Here is a 16,788-nt window from a genome sequence, read left to right as displayed (position 1 = left end):
GAGGCCAGGTCAGAAGATGAACCATGGCCAGATGGCCAGATAGTAGAGTGAGAATTTGACCCAGTGAACCACAAGGAGCCACAGTTAGTTCTTGAGCAATGGGGCTGATCATAATGAAACTATACTTTGGAAAGAGAAGAAGGAAAGAAATCTGTCTTCACTAAAAGCCAGTATGGGCCAGACAGAAGATTGGGGATTTTCACGTTAATTATTTCACTGAAGCCTCACAACAACCCTATAAAGTTGGCATCAGTTGGTAGCTCAGACGGTAAAGAATCTGCCTGTAATGCAGGAAACCCAGATTCGATCCCTGGGTTGGGAAGATACCCTGGAGAAGGAAATGACAAACCACTCCAGTATTCTTGCCTGGAAAATTCCATGAACAGAGACAAGCCTGGGGATGAAAGTGTTAGTTGCTCCGTCATGTCTGACTCTGCAATGCCATGGGTTTCATCCCCACTTTACAGAGGAGACAACTGAGGCTCAAATAAATTGAGTCATAGAGTTTGAACCAGGGGTGGGTGTAGCTAAAAGTTCAATTTTAGACCAGTCTGACCCCAAATGTGTGCTCTTCACACTGTACCATGTGGCTTTAAGCTGTTCTCACTCTCAGGATGCCCTTTGCGCTGTGAGTATCCCATAGTCCTGCTGCTTCACCAGGGACTCAAGACTCAAGAGTCTTTCTACAGCCCAGACAACCCCTGGGTAAGCCCTGGGTTCACACTGGGGAGAGAGAGATCAGTAGCCCCAGGACTTTGGGGGATTCCCCAGCACAGGGTTGGTGAAGTGCTCGGGCTCTGGGTCTGATAGAAATGGGTTTGAACCCCAGCTTTGCTGTGCACTCACTGAATTGAAGCCTCAGCTGAGAGGGGGGATGAGCCCTAGCTTGGGAGCCTGGCAGGAAGTGACAAACATCTAAGGATGTGAAATGACAGGATGTCTGTATTCACTTCCAATTAATGGTGTGGGAGAAGCAAATAGGAGAAGTAGAGAAGAAACAAGATTGGTCATAAACTGATACCTGTTGAGCCTGGGTGATGGGTTTGTGGGGCTCTAGTATACCATTCCTTCTACTTTCGTGGATGTTCCAAAACCTCCATAATAAAAAGTAAAATAAGGGACTGCCCTGGCAGTCCAGCAGTTAAGACTCCACGCTTCCACTGCAGGGAGCACAGGTTTGAATCCTGGTCAGGAAACTAAGATCCCACATGCCGGGTGGCCAAAAAGTTCAGGGGAAAAAAAGTAACATAACAACAACAAGATGCTAAGAACTTAAAAAGAAAAATAAAACAATTCTGTCTACCACACTCTCTCCCAGGTGAATCAGAGTCTCTGCCTTCCAGGCATTGTTATACTTTAAAATCATCTCAGGTGACAGCAGCCAAGGTGAGAACCTCTGCCTTGACTCCATCATTCACTAGCTAGTATCCTTTCCCTGCTGAGCCTCAGTTTCCTCATCTGTAAAATGGGGGTAAAGCTTCTATCAACCTCATGGAATTGCTGTGAAGTTTAAATGGGATAATACAGGATAGTATGGCTGGACATAAGCATGAGCAGGTCAGTCTGCATTTTACAGTCACTCTGAGCATCACCAGGCCTCTAGGCATGGGAGGTGAGGAGCCTTAAGCCAATACGGTAGAAGAGGCCGGCCATCAGGTAGCCTCACAGGGACAGGCCTTGTCTTCTGGGCAATTTTTATACCTTTTCCAAAGCACAATGGCTTTTTTTTTTTTTTTAAATCTGCTTTTCCTCACTGCTTAAAGACCACCCAGCACAAAGACATCAGGGTCACTCAATGTCACTGCCAGAGGTACAGATGGGTGGAGGGGTTGAATGGAGAGAAAGGCTTGGGCTTTCTCTGCTGGTCTTGCCCTTGGCTTCCAGGATTTAGCCTTAGTTTCTCCATCTGTGTCAGGAATGAATAGAGATGGGAAGCCCTTGGCGAGGGGTTGCTGCTGCTGCTGCTAAGTCACTTCAGTCGTGTCCGACTCTGTGCGACCCCATAGACGGCAGCCCACCAGGCTCCCCCTTCCCTGGGATTCTCCAGGCAAAAATACTGGAGTGGGTTGCCATTTCCTTCTCCAATGCATGAAAGTAAAAAGTGAAAGTGAAGTTGTTCAGTCGTGTCCGACTCTTACCGACCCCATGGACCGCAGCCTACCAGGCTCCTCCATCCAAGGGATTTTCCAGGCAAGAGTACTGGAATGGGGTGCCATTGCCTTCTCGGCGAGGGGTTAGGTCATAGGAAATAATCAGAGAATGGAAGTGAATGGATGCATGAATGGGTGAGATTCACTTCACTATGACAAAGTGACCTGTCAGAGCCTTGATGATGGTGGTGGGCGCTCCCCGGCTTGCAGAGGGGCCCTGGACACCTGGGCCAACTCCTCTGGGGTAGAGAAAGAGCACGAGGAACACAACAGCAGAAGCTAGAGCAGGTGGAGAACCGCAGAGGACGTGGTTCGGAGCCGGAGAGGAGCGAGGAACTACCAGGAGAGAGCTACCGGACACCGCTCAGAAAACCGTGCTAACGTGGAGGCGCGGGGTCTCTGTCTGACCACCCAGCCTGCGTCCCGCGCGCTGGCCAGGGTTCCGGGTCTCCCGCCCGCTCCGCCGGGCTCCGCAGCGCCGCCTGGCGGACACACTGCGCTCCGCTCTGGCTTTGGCGGTAGCCGCCGGGCGCGCGGGGCATCCTGCCGCAGTTCCGCAGACAGGCGGAGAGAGCCAGGGGCCCGCAGTTAGGATGGGGCGTCTTTTTCCCGAGGGGGTCGCGCCTGGACTGGACTTGCAGCACATACCGGCACCCTCTCCTTACCAACCCCGGGCCTGGGGTGACAGCTCCGTCGCACACGTCGGGGGACCATCCCCGATCCTCGGCCCTAGCTCCAGAATTTTGCTGCCTCTGAGTAACTTCTCCGGGAAGGAGGTCTCATTAAAATTTTAAGGCGTTTTGGGTTTGATTTTTGTTACTATACTAAAATACCAAGAGAGGGCGTAAAGGCACGAGAGGGCCTAGTTTGTCTCCCTGACGGTCCCAGGCCTGAAATTCCAGGGCTGGGGGGAATTTCTAGGCCCTTCCCGCCCAAGTGGGTCCCTGTTGGCGAGGCGTGGTGTCCCTGTCGGAAGATGCGAGGCCAAGGAAGGCGAAGCGTGTGGGTCGGAATGACCAGGGGCTTGGGGCTGGTGCTGGTGAGGGGTGAACAAGGGCCTAGCTTTCACGTCGCAAGCGTGGGCACTTGAGTCCCCGGGACTCGGGCCGCACCACCTCCTCGAAGGTCCTTCTATCCTGAGTGTGTGTGTGTGTGTGTCCGAGAGCCTGGAGATGACAAGCAACCCCATCGGCCGGGGTTCTCGATAAGCCGGGCCCAGCCAGGCCCAGCCCAGCTTCTCTTAGCCGGATCAGAGTGGGAGCTGGGCTGCAGCGTCCCGGGCGCGAGGCGGGCAGGCGGCTCGGAGGCGCTGGAGGCTGCCCCCTCCGGGTAGGCGGTACGGAGCCCGAGTCTTCCTCTATGAAGTCTTCTCCAGGCGGAGGCCTGAGAGGCGTCCCGGAGGTCGCCGGGCCCGCTTTGCGTGCAACCCGGGAAAAGGCCCTGCAGGCGTGAGACTGATGCTGGGAGGAGGGTGGAAAAATCTGAGTCACCAACCCCCGAACAAATGGCGGCGGGGGCCGTGCAGTTGACTGACCGAGGCCCGAGGCCGAAGGCGGCCTTTGAGCGGCGGTGAGCTTCCCGAGGCAGCAGGGGGAGCCTGACGCCGAGGGAGGCCGGTGGCTCGGAGAACCCAGAACGGCCTGACCCTGGGGAGAGGAGAGTTCGGGGTCCGCGCTCAGCGCCGCGACTCCGAGGTCCCAGGATCCCAGAAAAGGTGCGCTCTGGACCAAACTCCCACGGACCCGGTGGGGAGAGCGCCCCAACAACCAGAGAGCAGGACTCGCGCCCGGGTCTGGGGTGTGAGTGTGTGATCGCGGTCGGGATGGGGGCTGGGCCTTGGGCCCCCCCACTCCCACCCCGCCCCAAAACATACAGACGCGCGCGCGCACACACACACACACACGAAGATTAGACCTCTTCTCTGCCTGGTTCCAGGGGCTCTTCAGGCAGCTCAGTCCCGCCGCGCAAGCTGGGGAGAAGGTAGCGGTGCGCGCTGCGGGAATCGCTCCGGGACGGAGGGTCACGCCGCGACTTTGCCGAGCGGAGCTCGCGACCCAGAACTGCGCTCCGCGTCCACCAGGTCGCCCCAGCGAGGCTGACAATGGGCGCCAGGACCCTTGCGGGGTCGAACTGGAAGGGGCTTCCGGGTCCCGGGCCCCGGCGCTTTCTCCTGCGGCGCAGACTGGGATAGAGAGTAGACTGCAGAGAAATCGGGATTCGGAAAAGCAGCTTCGGCGCCGGCCTGACGCGGGTCCCGACTCGGGAGAGAGGAAGGAACCCTGGGGGGAGAGGGTTGGCTGGAGGGGTCGGCTGGTGGCCGCCTCTAGCCCTCGGCAGCCAGATGAAGAAAAGGAAAGCGAACTCATTTTCCTCGGAAGGACAAGAGGGCTCCAGCGCGCTCTCCTCCCCAGGCCTAGGAAACAGGTTCCCAAGCACCCTCCGACCGCCAGTCGATCCCGGCTGCCCGCCCGTAACCGATGATGGTAGGAAAGCAGAGAGGAACTGCGGGCAGCGGCACCTCCCCCGGGCCGAAGCTGGGCGGGCGAGTCCGGACCTGCGCCGCTCTCTGCACAAAACGAAACCCAAACTCCTCAAAATCTTAAGAGGGAAATTTTTTTAAATCCCCCCTTTCCCCTTTCACTTTTAACAAACCAGCTACTGGGAGAAAAAAACGAAATGAGCGATAGCTAAGAACACTATCTTTCCAAATTGTGAAATCCCGTTTAAAAATATTTCCTCCAAGGCCAGCCCTTCTGAAGCCTTTGCCTCTTCCTGAAGATCACAACAAAACAATCGGAATTTCGACCACGGTCCTGGGAAGAAGGAATAGCCGTGAAGCCCAGGGAACCCACTGTGGCCGAAATTGCCATGCTCTTCTTTAACCAAAAAAAAAAGATAAGAAGAAGTAGTAAAACCTTTTAATACATCAAATATACGGAATTTTAATCTTTAAAGCGATACATTGTCTATTATTTTAGTACATGACGTAAACCTTGTCCCCTTTTCAGCGGGTGGACTTAAAAATTAAAAATAGTTAAGTGTTCCTTTTAAAGAACAAAATAAGGCAAATGAGGTTTTGGAATAGAATTGTTTTTCCTTTTTTTTTTTGTTTTCTTCCAGAATACATACAAAAAAATACCCATTCTCTTTTGATGGTATACACCTTAAAAATAATTGCAATTTGAAATCAGAGCTGACAAATTGTGACTTGTTTTCTTTTTTTTTCATTTTTGTAACAAACATGCATGTAAATTTGTGTTTCAATCAGACATTAAATAAGAACGTACAATACAATCATAGCAATTTTAAAGTAACATTAAAGAGAAGACCTCTAGTTCTGTGGCGGTTTTGTATTTATTTATAATCTACAAGGGATGGGAGGGTTTGTTTTCCACATTTTTAACCCTCAAGTTTTAATTTTTCCCCCTTCTTCCTTTTTACCTACAGAGCTCAAACTAAGTAATGCACTTTTGAACCACGGGTCCGCTTGGAGCTAACATAAATAAATACCAGTGTCCACCGATGCAGTCCTCAGATGAACACTTTCTCAATTATTTTTTCCTTCTTTTTCTATAAAAAGTCAAATGATATTTTTTTTCCAACTTTTATAAAGTTTGGGTAGGGAGATGAGAGGTGGGGGAAAGGGGACTTTCCCACCGGGTCTCGGTCGCTGTTTCGAGTAGATAGATACAGTATATATATATTTTTTCCTTTCCTGGCCCGGGTCATCCCCACGCGCGGGTGACAGTCGCCTCGGTCCTGTTCCCGCCCCTCCCTCGGCCCCTCCTCACCCCCCAGTTCTTTTCTTTCCCTCGATAGCCCTGGAGGCCGCCCTCACTGGTACCCCAGCGCCGAGGCCGTGGTCAGTCTCTGTCCGTAGAGGGCATAGGGGGAATAGTACGGTCCGGTGGCGGCGGGCACGGGCACGGGCGCACCCGGCGTGGGGAGCGGGCTCTTGGAGTAGGGGTGGTAGCGGCTGCTGAGTCCCAGCGCGTGGTGGGGGCTGCGCAGCGCCAGCGTCCCGGGGCTGCCCGGAGCGCCCGACGTGGGGATGTGCATGTGGCAGGCCATGGCGGCCGCGGCGGCGCTGGCCAGAGACGAGGAGCTGGGGTAGCCCGACAGCAGTTTGTCTGTCCCGGGGAAGGCCGTGTGGGTCCGCAAGTGGCTCAGCAGCTCTTCAGACGTAGCGAAGCGCTTGTCGCAAGGCCCGTTGGCCGACACCCAGTTGCAGATGTGCGGGAGCGGGTCGTTAGGGAGCATGAAGCCGTAGGGGTAGAGGGGGTGGCCGGCCAAAGACGGCGGTGTGGCGCCGGCGGCCGCGGCCGCGGTGAGCGAGGAGTGCACGCCGTGCAGCGGGTGCGTGGGGTACACCAGCGGGTATCCGGACTTGAGGGCCGCGGCCGCCGCGGCTGGGTCGTGAGCGCACGACGCGCTGGCTGCCGCCGCCCCAGCCAGGTGACTGGCACAGTGGTAGCTGAGGCAGTAGGGGTCCCGGCACAAGCTGGCTGTCATCACGGACGGCGGTGACGCTCCGGCCAAGGGGCTCGAGCCCGCGGGCTTGCTGCAGCCCAGAGAGCCCGCCGCGGCCGCCGCCAGCTGAGCCCCCACTAGGCTGCCCGGCTTGGTGGGGTCGAGCGCCACGCCGTGTGGCAGGAACTGGGGCGGGTAGCCGGCGTAGGCCCCAGCCAGGCTCCCTGGGTAGGTCATGCCCGCGGGAGGCAGAGGGAACACTGTCTGGCCCGGCTTGTAGGGCGACACGGGCGCCACCAGCCCAGAGCCCAACACCGAGGAGGAGGTGGGCGCGCTGGGGCCGGAGCCAGAGCCGGAGCCCGATGAGCCGCCGCAGTCCGAGCCTAGAGCCTTGCCCCCGGGGCCCCCATCTGGGTGTTGGTTCACGTCCACATTGATCCCGCCGCCACAGCTAATCCGGCCGTGCGCCAGCCCCGTGGGTCCCCCTTCAGCCGAGGCGCCCCCGGAGCCCTTGCTGCCGCCACCGCCGCCGCCCGCCTCGGGGTCCTTCTTGTCGTCCTTGCCGTCCGGGCCGCCCCCGGCCGAAGGCAGCATGCCTCCTGGCGAGCAGGCCGAGGCGCTGGAGCTTGGGCTGCCTGTCCTGGGCGTGAATGGCTGGCAGGTGGCGCTCGGTACCCGGAATCCGGACTTCTCCGCCGAAACCCCCCCGCCGCCGCCCCCGCCGCCCCCTCCTCCGCCGCCACCGCCGCCTCCCGGCTCTTTCTTATCCGAGCCGGGTTTGGAGTACGGCTTGAAACTCGACTTGTCTTCCACGCCGATGTCGCTCAGCTTGAGGGGGCCCGACTTGGCGTCCTTGTCGCCCCCGGCGCCGCCGCCGGCACCGCCAGTGCCGCCCCCGTTGGAGGCGACTGAGGAGAGTTTGGAGGAGGGCGAGGGGTCGGGCTTCCCGATCTGTGAGCATGTTTGGGCCAACAGCGCCAGCGGGCTCTTCTTGGCATCGAGCTGCAGGGTCAGACGTGGGGAGGGGGGGGGCACAAAGAAAGAAGGGGAAACCCTTTAGAATCCTGCCTTCTAGGTTCCGAGAGCACCTCCGCCACGACCCGTAAAGATCCTTCCAGCCCCAAGGCGCAAATCTAGGCGACACCCCTTCTACACACACATTCTCTTTCTTGAGAAAGGCCACGACACTCCCCACCCCACCCCCAGCCCCGCCACCAGGATCTTTCCCGTCCTCTCTAAGCGATAACTGGATTTAAAAAAAACAAACTCGAAAAATGTTTTGGTTTCTGACTCTTTGACCCAGAACTGTACTCCCCACCCCCCATCCCTAATACTTCAGAGTAAGGGCTCGGGTCGTTGGCGCCTTAGAGGCTGTGTACAAATACCAGCTTCTGGGGAACCGGAGGACCGGGACTTTGGAACCGTATTTTGGACTCCCGTCTGTCTTCTGGCCTGAGAGTGAGGGGGCCTGGGTCGAGGTAGGGGCTTTAACACCAAAGGGAGAGACAAGTTTTGATTACCTTGGCTCCTAGCATTCACACCCCATTCTACCTCCTCCCTTCTTTCCGCCCTAGTTTAAGGCGCGGGAGCACGATCCTCTCCCCTCATCCCGGAGCTGAATCACTCCGAACCACCCCACCCCCCCACCTTCACCCCCTGCAGATCCCAAGAGAAAGAAATCCCGTGGAGGGCAGCCAAGGTGGTGGTCCCAGCGCGATCCGGGGATAGGGTCCTTACCTCTATGGGGCTGACGGGAGTGGAAGGCAGGGGCTGCAGGTACTCAGGGTGCAAAATGTGGCCAGTCCGTGCCGTCAGCATCTTCAGCACCTTGATGGGCAGGCGGTTAGCCTGGCGGAGAGGGTCAGAGGGGGGCACGGCGTGCACAAAAGGCTTGGTGCTGCCGGCCGGGGACGAGCCTGGGCCGGGGCCGGAGCTATTTCCAGAGAGCGCGCTGGTCCAGGCAGGGTCCGCACTGCCGCCGCCGCCGCCGCCGCTGTGCTTACTGCTTCTTAAGGCAGAAAGCGAGGGCGCTGTGCTCATGACCCACCCGCGCGCATGGGAGCAGCGGGGGGAGGGCTCCAGGAGGCGCGGGGCGGGCTCCGGGCTGCGCTCTCGCCCGGGGAGCAGGAGCAGCAGGAGGAGGTGGAGCTGGCGCGGCGGTCACCGGCGCCCAGCGCGCCTTCTTGGCGCCTGGAGCCACAAGCGAATAATCCTGGGTGGCCCGCTGCGGAGCCGTGGCCGAGCGGGAGGAGCCGGCCCGACTGCGGGAGTGCCGGGTGGCTAGCTGTGTCGGCCTCGGGCTGTGCCCCTGCGCTGCGCACTCGCGGCCCGGCGCTGGCGCTGCTCTCCGCGATGTGAGCCTCTGCCTGTCCAGCCGGGGCTCTGGCGAGGAAACTCACTTCAAAAGCAGCTGCACCGAGGGGGAGATTAAAGCCTTTGCCGCCTTCCAATCAAATGGGAGCCCGAGGTGATTGGAGGGTCAAGGGGATGTGACGCGTCCCGCGCCGCCGCCGCCGCCAGGACTCTCAGCGCTGGTTTTAATGGGCAGCTCCGTCTTCGCCGCTCCCCCAGCTTGTCCCCTCCCTTGATTTCGCTCGGAGGACGAGCTGGACATTTATTCTACGTTTGCTATCTGCCGCCTCCCTCTCTTTTCTTCCTCGTCGTCCTTCCTTTTGCCCAGCTGGAGAATAAACTGAAACCTTCTTTTGCAGGAGGTTGCTTGCAAGGAACAGTTTGAGGGTGTTCAGAAGGAGCACTAGCAGGAGTCTGGACTACAGCCGGACTGTCAACTCCAGGGCCGCAAAGGAGGTCCGCACCCCCAAGTATTCTCTCCCCCGCCTCAGTAATTGAAATCTCCTGCGGTGCAGCCGCCTGGGTAAGGAAAGGTGGGGAGCGAGTGTTGGAGGAAGTCCGCCCGCCCGCTTTGATTTCCCGGGATTCGGCGGCGGAGAAACCAGAAGCTAGGTGGGCAGCGGAGGCGGTGGAGGCACGTCTCGGCTCTCTGCTAGGTTCCCCGCCCTTCCCGGCCACGTGACGCCCGGAGATGCGCAGATTGGGGCAGGAGGGGGGTCACATGTTTCCTCTGTTTCACACTCTGCCCCCCCCCTCCCCAATTCTTACTCTCCCCTGCCACCCTCTCTTCTCCTACCAGCGTCCCCCCTCCCGAGTTCTCTGGGCATCTCCACCCCTCCATCAATTGTCAATGTTCCCCGACCGCAATCAATCAGTTATTTGTCAGCTCTTGTCAATCCGCCGGTGATTTATGTCAGCTTTTGTTGCTGATTACAAGGCGGGTGCGACTTGAAGGGAAAAAGGGAGAGGGAGAGAGAGACGCAGAGGAAGGAAGAGACTGAGGGGGAACTGAAGGAGGGGGAAAGAGGAGCAGCCTCCCGGGATGAGAGGCGGGGGCTCTAAGAAAAAGAATGAAAGAGGAGAAAGAGGCGCTCAGTGTCAGGAAAATGAATAGTGAGAGTAAAGTGCGCAGGTGCGCCCAGAGCGCTGAGAAGGGTGCACTGGCCTGGGGTGTGCGCCTCGCTCCTCTAGGTATTGGAGAGAGAGAGAGAACACCCTTCCACCTCTGGGGATCCCGTTCCTTTGGGGCCGCGCGCAGAGTTCCGAGCGCTCTCGGTACCCGAGACAGGCGGTGGCGACGTCCAACACGGGAGATTTTTACCTCCCCCCCCCCCGCCCCCGCCAAGCTATGGTAGTCCCTTCGGGGCTCGCAGAGTGCAGCCGTCAGTGCCAGCTGGCCCCCTCTCCCCTCTCCCTAGTGCCCTGACTCCAAACTCGGAGGCTTCTTTCTAAGAGCCACATTACCAACGTAGCCTTGGGTTCTGGAGGTCAGTGGTGGGGTACCCCCGCCTCAGTTCTTTGACACCCGTCCCCCGTCGTGGCTAGGGCTGAGAGGCTGCGAAGAAGAGGCCTGACGTGTGTGTTCGGGGTAGATACGTTCCAGGCTCACTCAGGTCCCCTCTCCAGCCCTCCCTCACCCCCTGCAATCCCCGCGGTCTTGGTAGCCAGGGTTGCTCCGGGCTGCTCGCTCGAATTGATTGAAACGCCGAGCCAGGACTGACCAGCTCGGGGAGAGCGGAGGGAAGAAGCAAGAAAGAGGGGGCGGGTGGTGTGTGTGTTGGGGGGGTGGGGGCGGCTGCCTGTGGAAACAACCGGCTCTCCCAGGGAAGCGGAGCGGGACCGCCGCGTTCCCCTCGATTTGCACCGTCACTCGGGCCGTTGGGAAGGCAGAGGGGAGGCGCTCCGCGTGCCTCCGTGTACCTGGATCTGAGTGCAGAAGTGTGTGTGAATGCCTGTGCCGCTGTGTGAGTTGTCAGGGCTTTGGTAGCGTCCGGAGCGAATTCGAGGGGGTGGGGTGACCTCCAAAAACTCGCAGAAACTGGAAGGGGGCGAGAGGAGGGTACATCCCCTTCCTCGGAAGGACTTGGAAGACTTTGACTCTCCCCTCCCCCCCTTTTCCGCCCCGGCTCTTCTTTTGTTGTCAAGTCCTTTTGATAAATGGTGGGGCTGGGAGCGCTGGGGAGCCGGGAGCCAGTCTGTACCCGCGCTGGGGGGCGGGGGGCGGGGGCCGGGACTTGAGACCCGATTTCCACCCTCGCTCGCCCAGCCGGTGCCCCGTCGGCGCCGAAGTCGGGTCTGGGACCTGCCCTCGGGGTGCTCGCGTTCTCCACTCTCACCACCCCATTCCTCCCTCCCTCATTTTTGTCTCTGTCTCCCACTCCGCACAGGTACCGAGAACTTTCTAGGGGTGAGTTTTAGAATTTCTCGTAGGCATTCTTCTTACGCGTTTTAATTTTATCCCTTGATTCTTTAGGTTGGTAAACTTCATGAGATGGTAACTTGACTAAAGATAATCTGGAGAAGCGGGGAGTGAGGCGGTGTGTATATGAAGAGTTTGTCGGTGTATGTGTGCGTGTGTTTAGGTGTAAGAACACACCTCCGTTCAAGGGGCTTTGGAGTGTCTGCCGGTGCGACAGCGGAGGAAGGTGAGGCCATGAGACTGTGGCGAAGTTGTGAAGGCTGTCTGAAATAACCTTTGGGGAGCGAGTCCCAGGTGCCGGTTTCTGACAGCCGGACGGCTCTGTCTCTGCAGAGCAGACCCTTTGAGGCTGCCTGTATCCTGCTGCTCTGTTAGTGTCTGAGTCACTGGGTTAGTGGTTGTCGAAGTGTCGCCCAGATCAACTGTAGATCTCCCAGCCCCGCGAACCCAGCCATGGGCCCCGCGTCGCCGCAGCCTCCCGGACACAGGATGCTGGGGGCGTCGTTCAGAGATGGAGGTGAGGTGACCGCGGGGGACCCTCCCTTCCCCCCTCTCCCAGCCCTCCAGCCAGCCGTCTCCAGACTCTGTCCTTTCCCTCTCCTGGAATTCCAGCAGCTTTCTTTTTACCCCCGGCAGCTGGGGGAACCAGAGAGTGGCCCCTGTGTCCCTTGGAATGGCGGGCCACGGTGTGGTCGCACATGCTCTCAGGCCTGTGCGATGCAGCGCGCGCGCGCGCGGATCTTGGTCTTCGCGCATTAGCTCTTCGAAAAATCGAACTCCGAAGGTCCGAGCGCACGGGGGCGCCTGGGGGTCTGCACTCCCAGGGTTTTCGGGAGGCTGCAGCATCCGAACCTGCGCACCTCGAAGGGGAGGTCAAATCCCCGAAGGCCGTGAGGCCGTGGGGGTTGGGGGGGGGTTATTAATGACCCCGCGCTTGGCCTAATGCCTCCAACCCCCAGCGGCGATTGGCGTGGATGTCCTGTGGATTTTATTTGCACACAATGGAAATGATTTGTTTTCTCTAAAAAAGGAGTGGGCTTGGCAGATATTTGAGGAGGGGGTGGGAGGAGAAGGAAAGAGAGAGAGCTGAGGAAAAAAGTTTGAAAATGCCTTGAACTATTCACTGTCGAGATGGCTAATCAGTATTGAGGCCGGAGGGCAGGCGGGCCGCCTTTCACCGCCGCTTCCCTTTCATCTCGGGCTCGGCGGAGGCGCTCAATTAAAAGCCTATCAGTTTGTAAGTAAATCAACGCCTATCAGAGTTGTCACATCAAACAAAACGATTATTATTGCAGCCCGCCTCCCCTATTAATCTCCCTCGAAGATAATCCGGCTGACAGGTCAGGCCTGGCGAGCTGGAAAGCCTGGCCCAGAGCGGCCAAACAGTCCTGGACTGGCGCGCGCCCCTTGGGGGCACCCCCTGTTCCCCGTCCCGCCCCGCCTCGTGGTCCCCCGGGAGTGGGGAGAGAAAGGGCGCACGGAGGCCACTGGACCCAGGCCCGCCTGTCCGGACTGGGAGCCGAGCCGAGATTCGCTGGGCTGGTGGGGGACGGTCCCCGGCGGCACTAGCCTCCTCTGGGGCCGGGGAGGTACCAGGTTTGCCGTTGCCAGCGCCTGGCCTGGTCCCTGGGCCTCACCAAGGCCTGCGCTCTTCTCGGCTCACCTCCTCTGATTCTTCCCCCACCCCCTTGTCGTTTTTGTTTCCTCTTTTGACTCTTTCTTGGCTCTCAGCCTTTTCTTCCTTTCCCCCCTCTTCATTTATGCTTCTTCTACTAGCCAGGGAATGTTTCCTGTTCTCTCTCCCTCCTCTCACTATATGGTATATACCACTTCAGCGCAACCACACTCTCTGAAGCAGGGCATTCTCAGGGCCCGGGTTACTTCTCTGCGGCAGGGCTGCCTCAGGAGTGTGTGCAATTCTCTGGAATTCAGGACCAAGTCCTAGTTTCTCCTCAAGCAGGAATTGTCAGAAGTTCTGTGCCTGTTTAAGGGTTGGGTGTATTTGGAGGGGTGAGAAAAAAAAAAAAAAGACCAGGTGGTGAGATGGGTGGAGGGTCGCAGGCTCCCTATTCTGGAATTAGCATTTGGTGTTGGAATTCCACAGCTGCAGTGTTTCTGACCTAGCTGGTGGCGTTGCCTGGGCTTTGCAAATATGCGGGGGAGACCTATGGGGCATCTGGGCCTCTGTACTGGGTATGTGAGGGGGTGCCTAACATTTCATAATTAAACACGCCCAGATAACTGCTTCTGTAGCCTCAGCTGGCCTTCCAAGGGCCGGGCGCGGCTTGGATTCCACACGGGTGTGAAATCGTGGCCTTCTTCCGTTTGGCCTGTGACTTCGAGTTTTGAGGTGCCTCGGAACCAAGCAAGACCCGCCCTGTTCGCTTTTACTCCAAACCGATAGGCCTAAATGCGCACTGCTCGAGCCCAGAATTAAGGTGTACTTCAAGTGTCCGAGGGGGAGGGGCTCCCCGCAGGACCTGAGGCCCTGGTACCTGGAGTGCTGGCTTCAGCGCTTCGGAATCTTCACGCGTTATCTGGGAGAACCCCTAAGGTGCGGCATTGTTGCCTGTTCCGGCGGAGACTCTCCCAGTAGTCGCCCCAAGGTCCGAGGCAGCAGGTATCCCAGTACTGCCCACCTCAGCTTGCTGAGCGCCCGTAGCTGCAGAACCTGTGGCCCCTTCCACGCGTTCCCGAAAGCCCCCCTATTTGCTTACACTTTCCACAACCAACTTAGTAGTAATATTTATTTCCTTGTTGTAATCCGTGCAGTGGCTCAATTATCTGCGCGCCTGCTTTTCTTAAATGTATTTATATCACTTCTGCCACGCCGCAGATATTTAAAGAGGTACACATACCGCGGCACACCTCGACGATGCGGAACTCGCTCTGTCTGTAGGATATATTCACTGGGTAGTTATTTGGAAGTAAGCGCTATCTCGAGCCCAGATTACACCCAAGCAGAGGCTGTAAAATGACACTTGCTCCAGAATTTTCCCAACTTAACTATATGTGCACACACCGAGAATTTAATACTATTTTTTATATCCCTCTACAGATCTAAATATTCAGATGTTATGTTACATGCCCTTGAAGCCGGAAGCGATCCTGCAGTTCACACTGGACTTGGAGCTGTTTGTATAATTTTCATCACCCTGCACTTACACATGAATCTTAATCTAATAAATTCAACCTTGTCATTTTTAGAATCGACGTAGTTTCTCTGGCTGCGGGTGTGCTGCCTGTATCAGAATAAATCCAGCTCTCAGGCATCCAGCGGGAAACGGCTCCCGGCTCCCGGGTGTGGAGACGCCCCATCCACCGAGCGCAGGACGCGAGGTGGCTCCTCGAGCTCAGAAGGCTGCAGGTCTGGCCTCTGAGGGAGGCTGGACTAGCAGCGTCCGCGGCCTTAGCAGTCTCTCCCGATCGGCAGTGCCCCTCAGCCCCCACCCTCTGCCGGTGCTTCGGAAACCCGCCGGGGCCGAGTCCGCCCGGGGCGAAAATTGAAAGCAAATTCCACGGCAGACGGAGCTCGAACTTTCTTCAAAGCAAGTTTGCAGCAGAGATTCGGCGGTCGCTTTGAGACGACAGCGCGCTTTAGGGGTGTGTCCGAGCGCACAGTGGGGAGGTGGGCAAAGAGGGTACCTGGTGGCCGAGCTTGGTCCGCGGTAAAACGCGAAGGAAGGCGCCTCCCTTTCCTTATTTCTCGCCAGCTTCTTGGGCCCTGCCCCGTAAAAAAATAGTTTCCAACGTGCCGCGGACTCCCAGGATGCGTTTATGGTAATCGCACCAGGGAGGAGGCGACTTTTGTAAAAGTTGCAGAAAGCTTTGTCCACAAGCGTCCGCCCAGCAGGGCTCAAGAAAGCTTGGGACCAACTCGACTTCTCCCGGGCAGAATGAGCCCCCCTGGAGAGTCCCCTGCCCGGCACTTTCCCCTCACCTCGAAACCGCACGTAAATAACCTCCTGCTGCCTTGCACTGCAAACTTCCCCGCGCGCTGCAGCGGTTGGCGGGCGAGGCCCGGACGCAGAGCCAGACCGCAAGGCCGCTCGTCTGCCTGCTCATCCCAGCCTTGAGATAGGCTTGCGCGGAGATGAGAGGATGAGTGTGGTTCTGTCTCCCACTGGGCTGCCCACTTGGCTGCCCAGACCATCACCGTGGACCTCCCAGAGCAGCGTTTCCCCTGGGGAGCGGTGGTGTTGGGGGGCTGACGAGGGCGCAAACTGCGCGTCCGGGGGGAGAGGGGGCCGCCGGTCTCTCCGCGGGGCCTGTCGCCCGGCCGGCCGCGGCGGGTGAGTGATGAGGGCAGAGAAGGGCGCCCATAAATCGCGGGTGTCAGGGCGAAAAACTCTCTTTATTGTCTGCGTGATGGATGGGCCCGGGGACGAGACACCAAATACTTCGTATCGCCTTTAAATGGGAACACATTTTCCGCGGCCATAATTCATGTTTTTTAAATAGAAAGTTTGAAATGTTGCCTATATTTCACCGGCCCTGACATATTTATGAATCGCTCCCTGCATGCAAATATCATTATTTAAAGCGCCGGGGAGAGCTCAGGGGAGGGGAGGAGGCGCGGCCCCCGGGGCGTGGGGGTGGTGAACCGGGGAGAAGCGAATGGATTGGAGGGGGGAACACACCGTCGCCCCAAAGTGCGGACAATGAGGCGCAGAGGAAAGCCGCAACCGGAAGCCCAGCGCCCTGGGGGGCTCCCCCACCGCTGCTGGATCCCTCACAGCAGCTCGGGGAAGTTTGCACTGCTTGGGATCCCTCCCCATGCCGGGAGCCCAGGGGGCATTTTGAGTCCGTCTCCGAGGCTCTGATCCTAGCCACCTTTTCCAAGAAGGAAGTTTAAAAAAATAATACTTTTAACAAACGCAAATAATAACAACCAAAGTGTTTCATGTTCGTTGCCATTGCGTCGGTTTTTATTGATTTTCATTCAGGAAACCTAAGACTGCGCGCCCGGGCGGGGCGACTGTCAGACCGCAGTCACCTCGGGGAGCGGGTGGGGGTATAACCGTCCGCTGCCGCGGCCTCGACCCGCCCCCACCCAACCAGCTCATCACTTCTGAGACACAACAGAGCCTGCGCAAGACGCGGGGACACGAATGATCGGCCCCCAAGCTCTGGGGGCTTCAGTCCCGCCCCCTCTGTCACCCCGGTGCTGTGCAGGGCTCCTGGGTTCTGCGTCCGCCCTCCCCGAGCCCCACAATCAATACAATCACTCTGATTTAAAAAAAAAAAAAAGCCGGGCACGTGCTGTCAGCCTCTCCCCTACCCGTCCAGCCTGGGAGGGACCCACACCTGCGCCCTCTCTAGCCGAGTCTTTACCTGTGCGGTTCCCCGCGGCGCCTGCTGCCGCGCCGATAACGCAGGAATGGAAGGGAGGGCGGG

At 58.1% G+C, this 16,788-nt stretch overlaps 1 protein-coding gene across 1 annotated transcript; it reads right to left on the bottom strand.

Moving 5' to 3' along the window:
- Positions 1-5,066: 5,066 nt before the first annotated feature.
- On the bottom strand, positions 5,067-9,436 carry ZNF503 (zinc finger protein 503). Its single transcript, XM_043476456.1, has 2 exons — positions 8,358-9,436; positions 5,067-7,622 (listed from the first exon to the last, which is right to left on the bottom strand). The coding sequence occupies exons 1-2, from the start codon at positions 8,658-8,660 to the stop codon at positions 5,985-5,987; spliced, it is 1,941 nt and encodes a 646-aa protein (XP_043332391.1). The 5' UTR covers positions 8,661-9,436; the 3' UTR covers positions 5,067-5,984.
- Positions 9,437-16,788: the final 7,352 nt, after the last annotated feature.

This window comes from Cervus canadensis, chromosome 8 (genome assembly GCF_019320065.1).
Source record: "Cervus canadensis isolate Bull #8, Minnesota chromosome 8, ASM1932006v1, whole genome shotgun sequence".
NCBI lineage: Eukaryota > Metazoa > Chordata > Mammalia > Artiodactyla > Cervidae > Cervus > Cervus canadensis.
The sequence above is the reverse complement of the archived record's forward strand: the minus strand, read 5'-3'. Positions and strand labels throughout refer to the sequence as shown.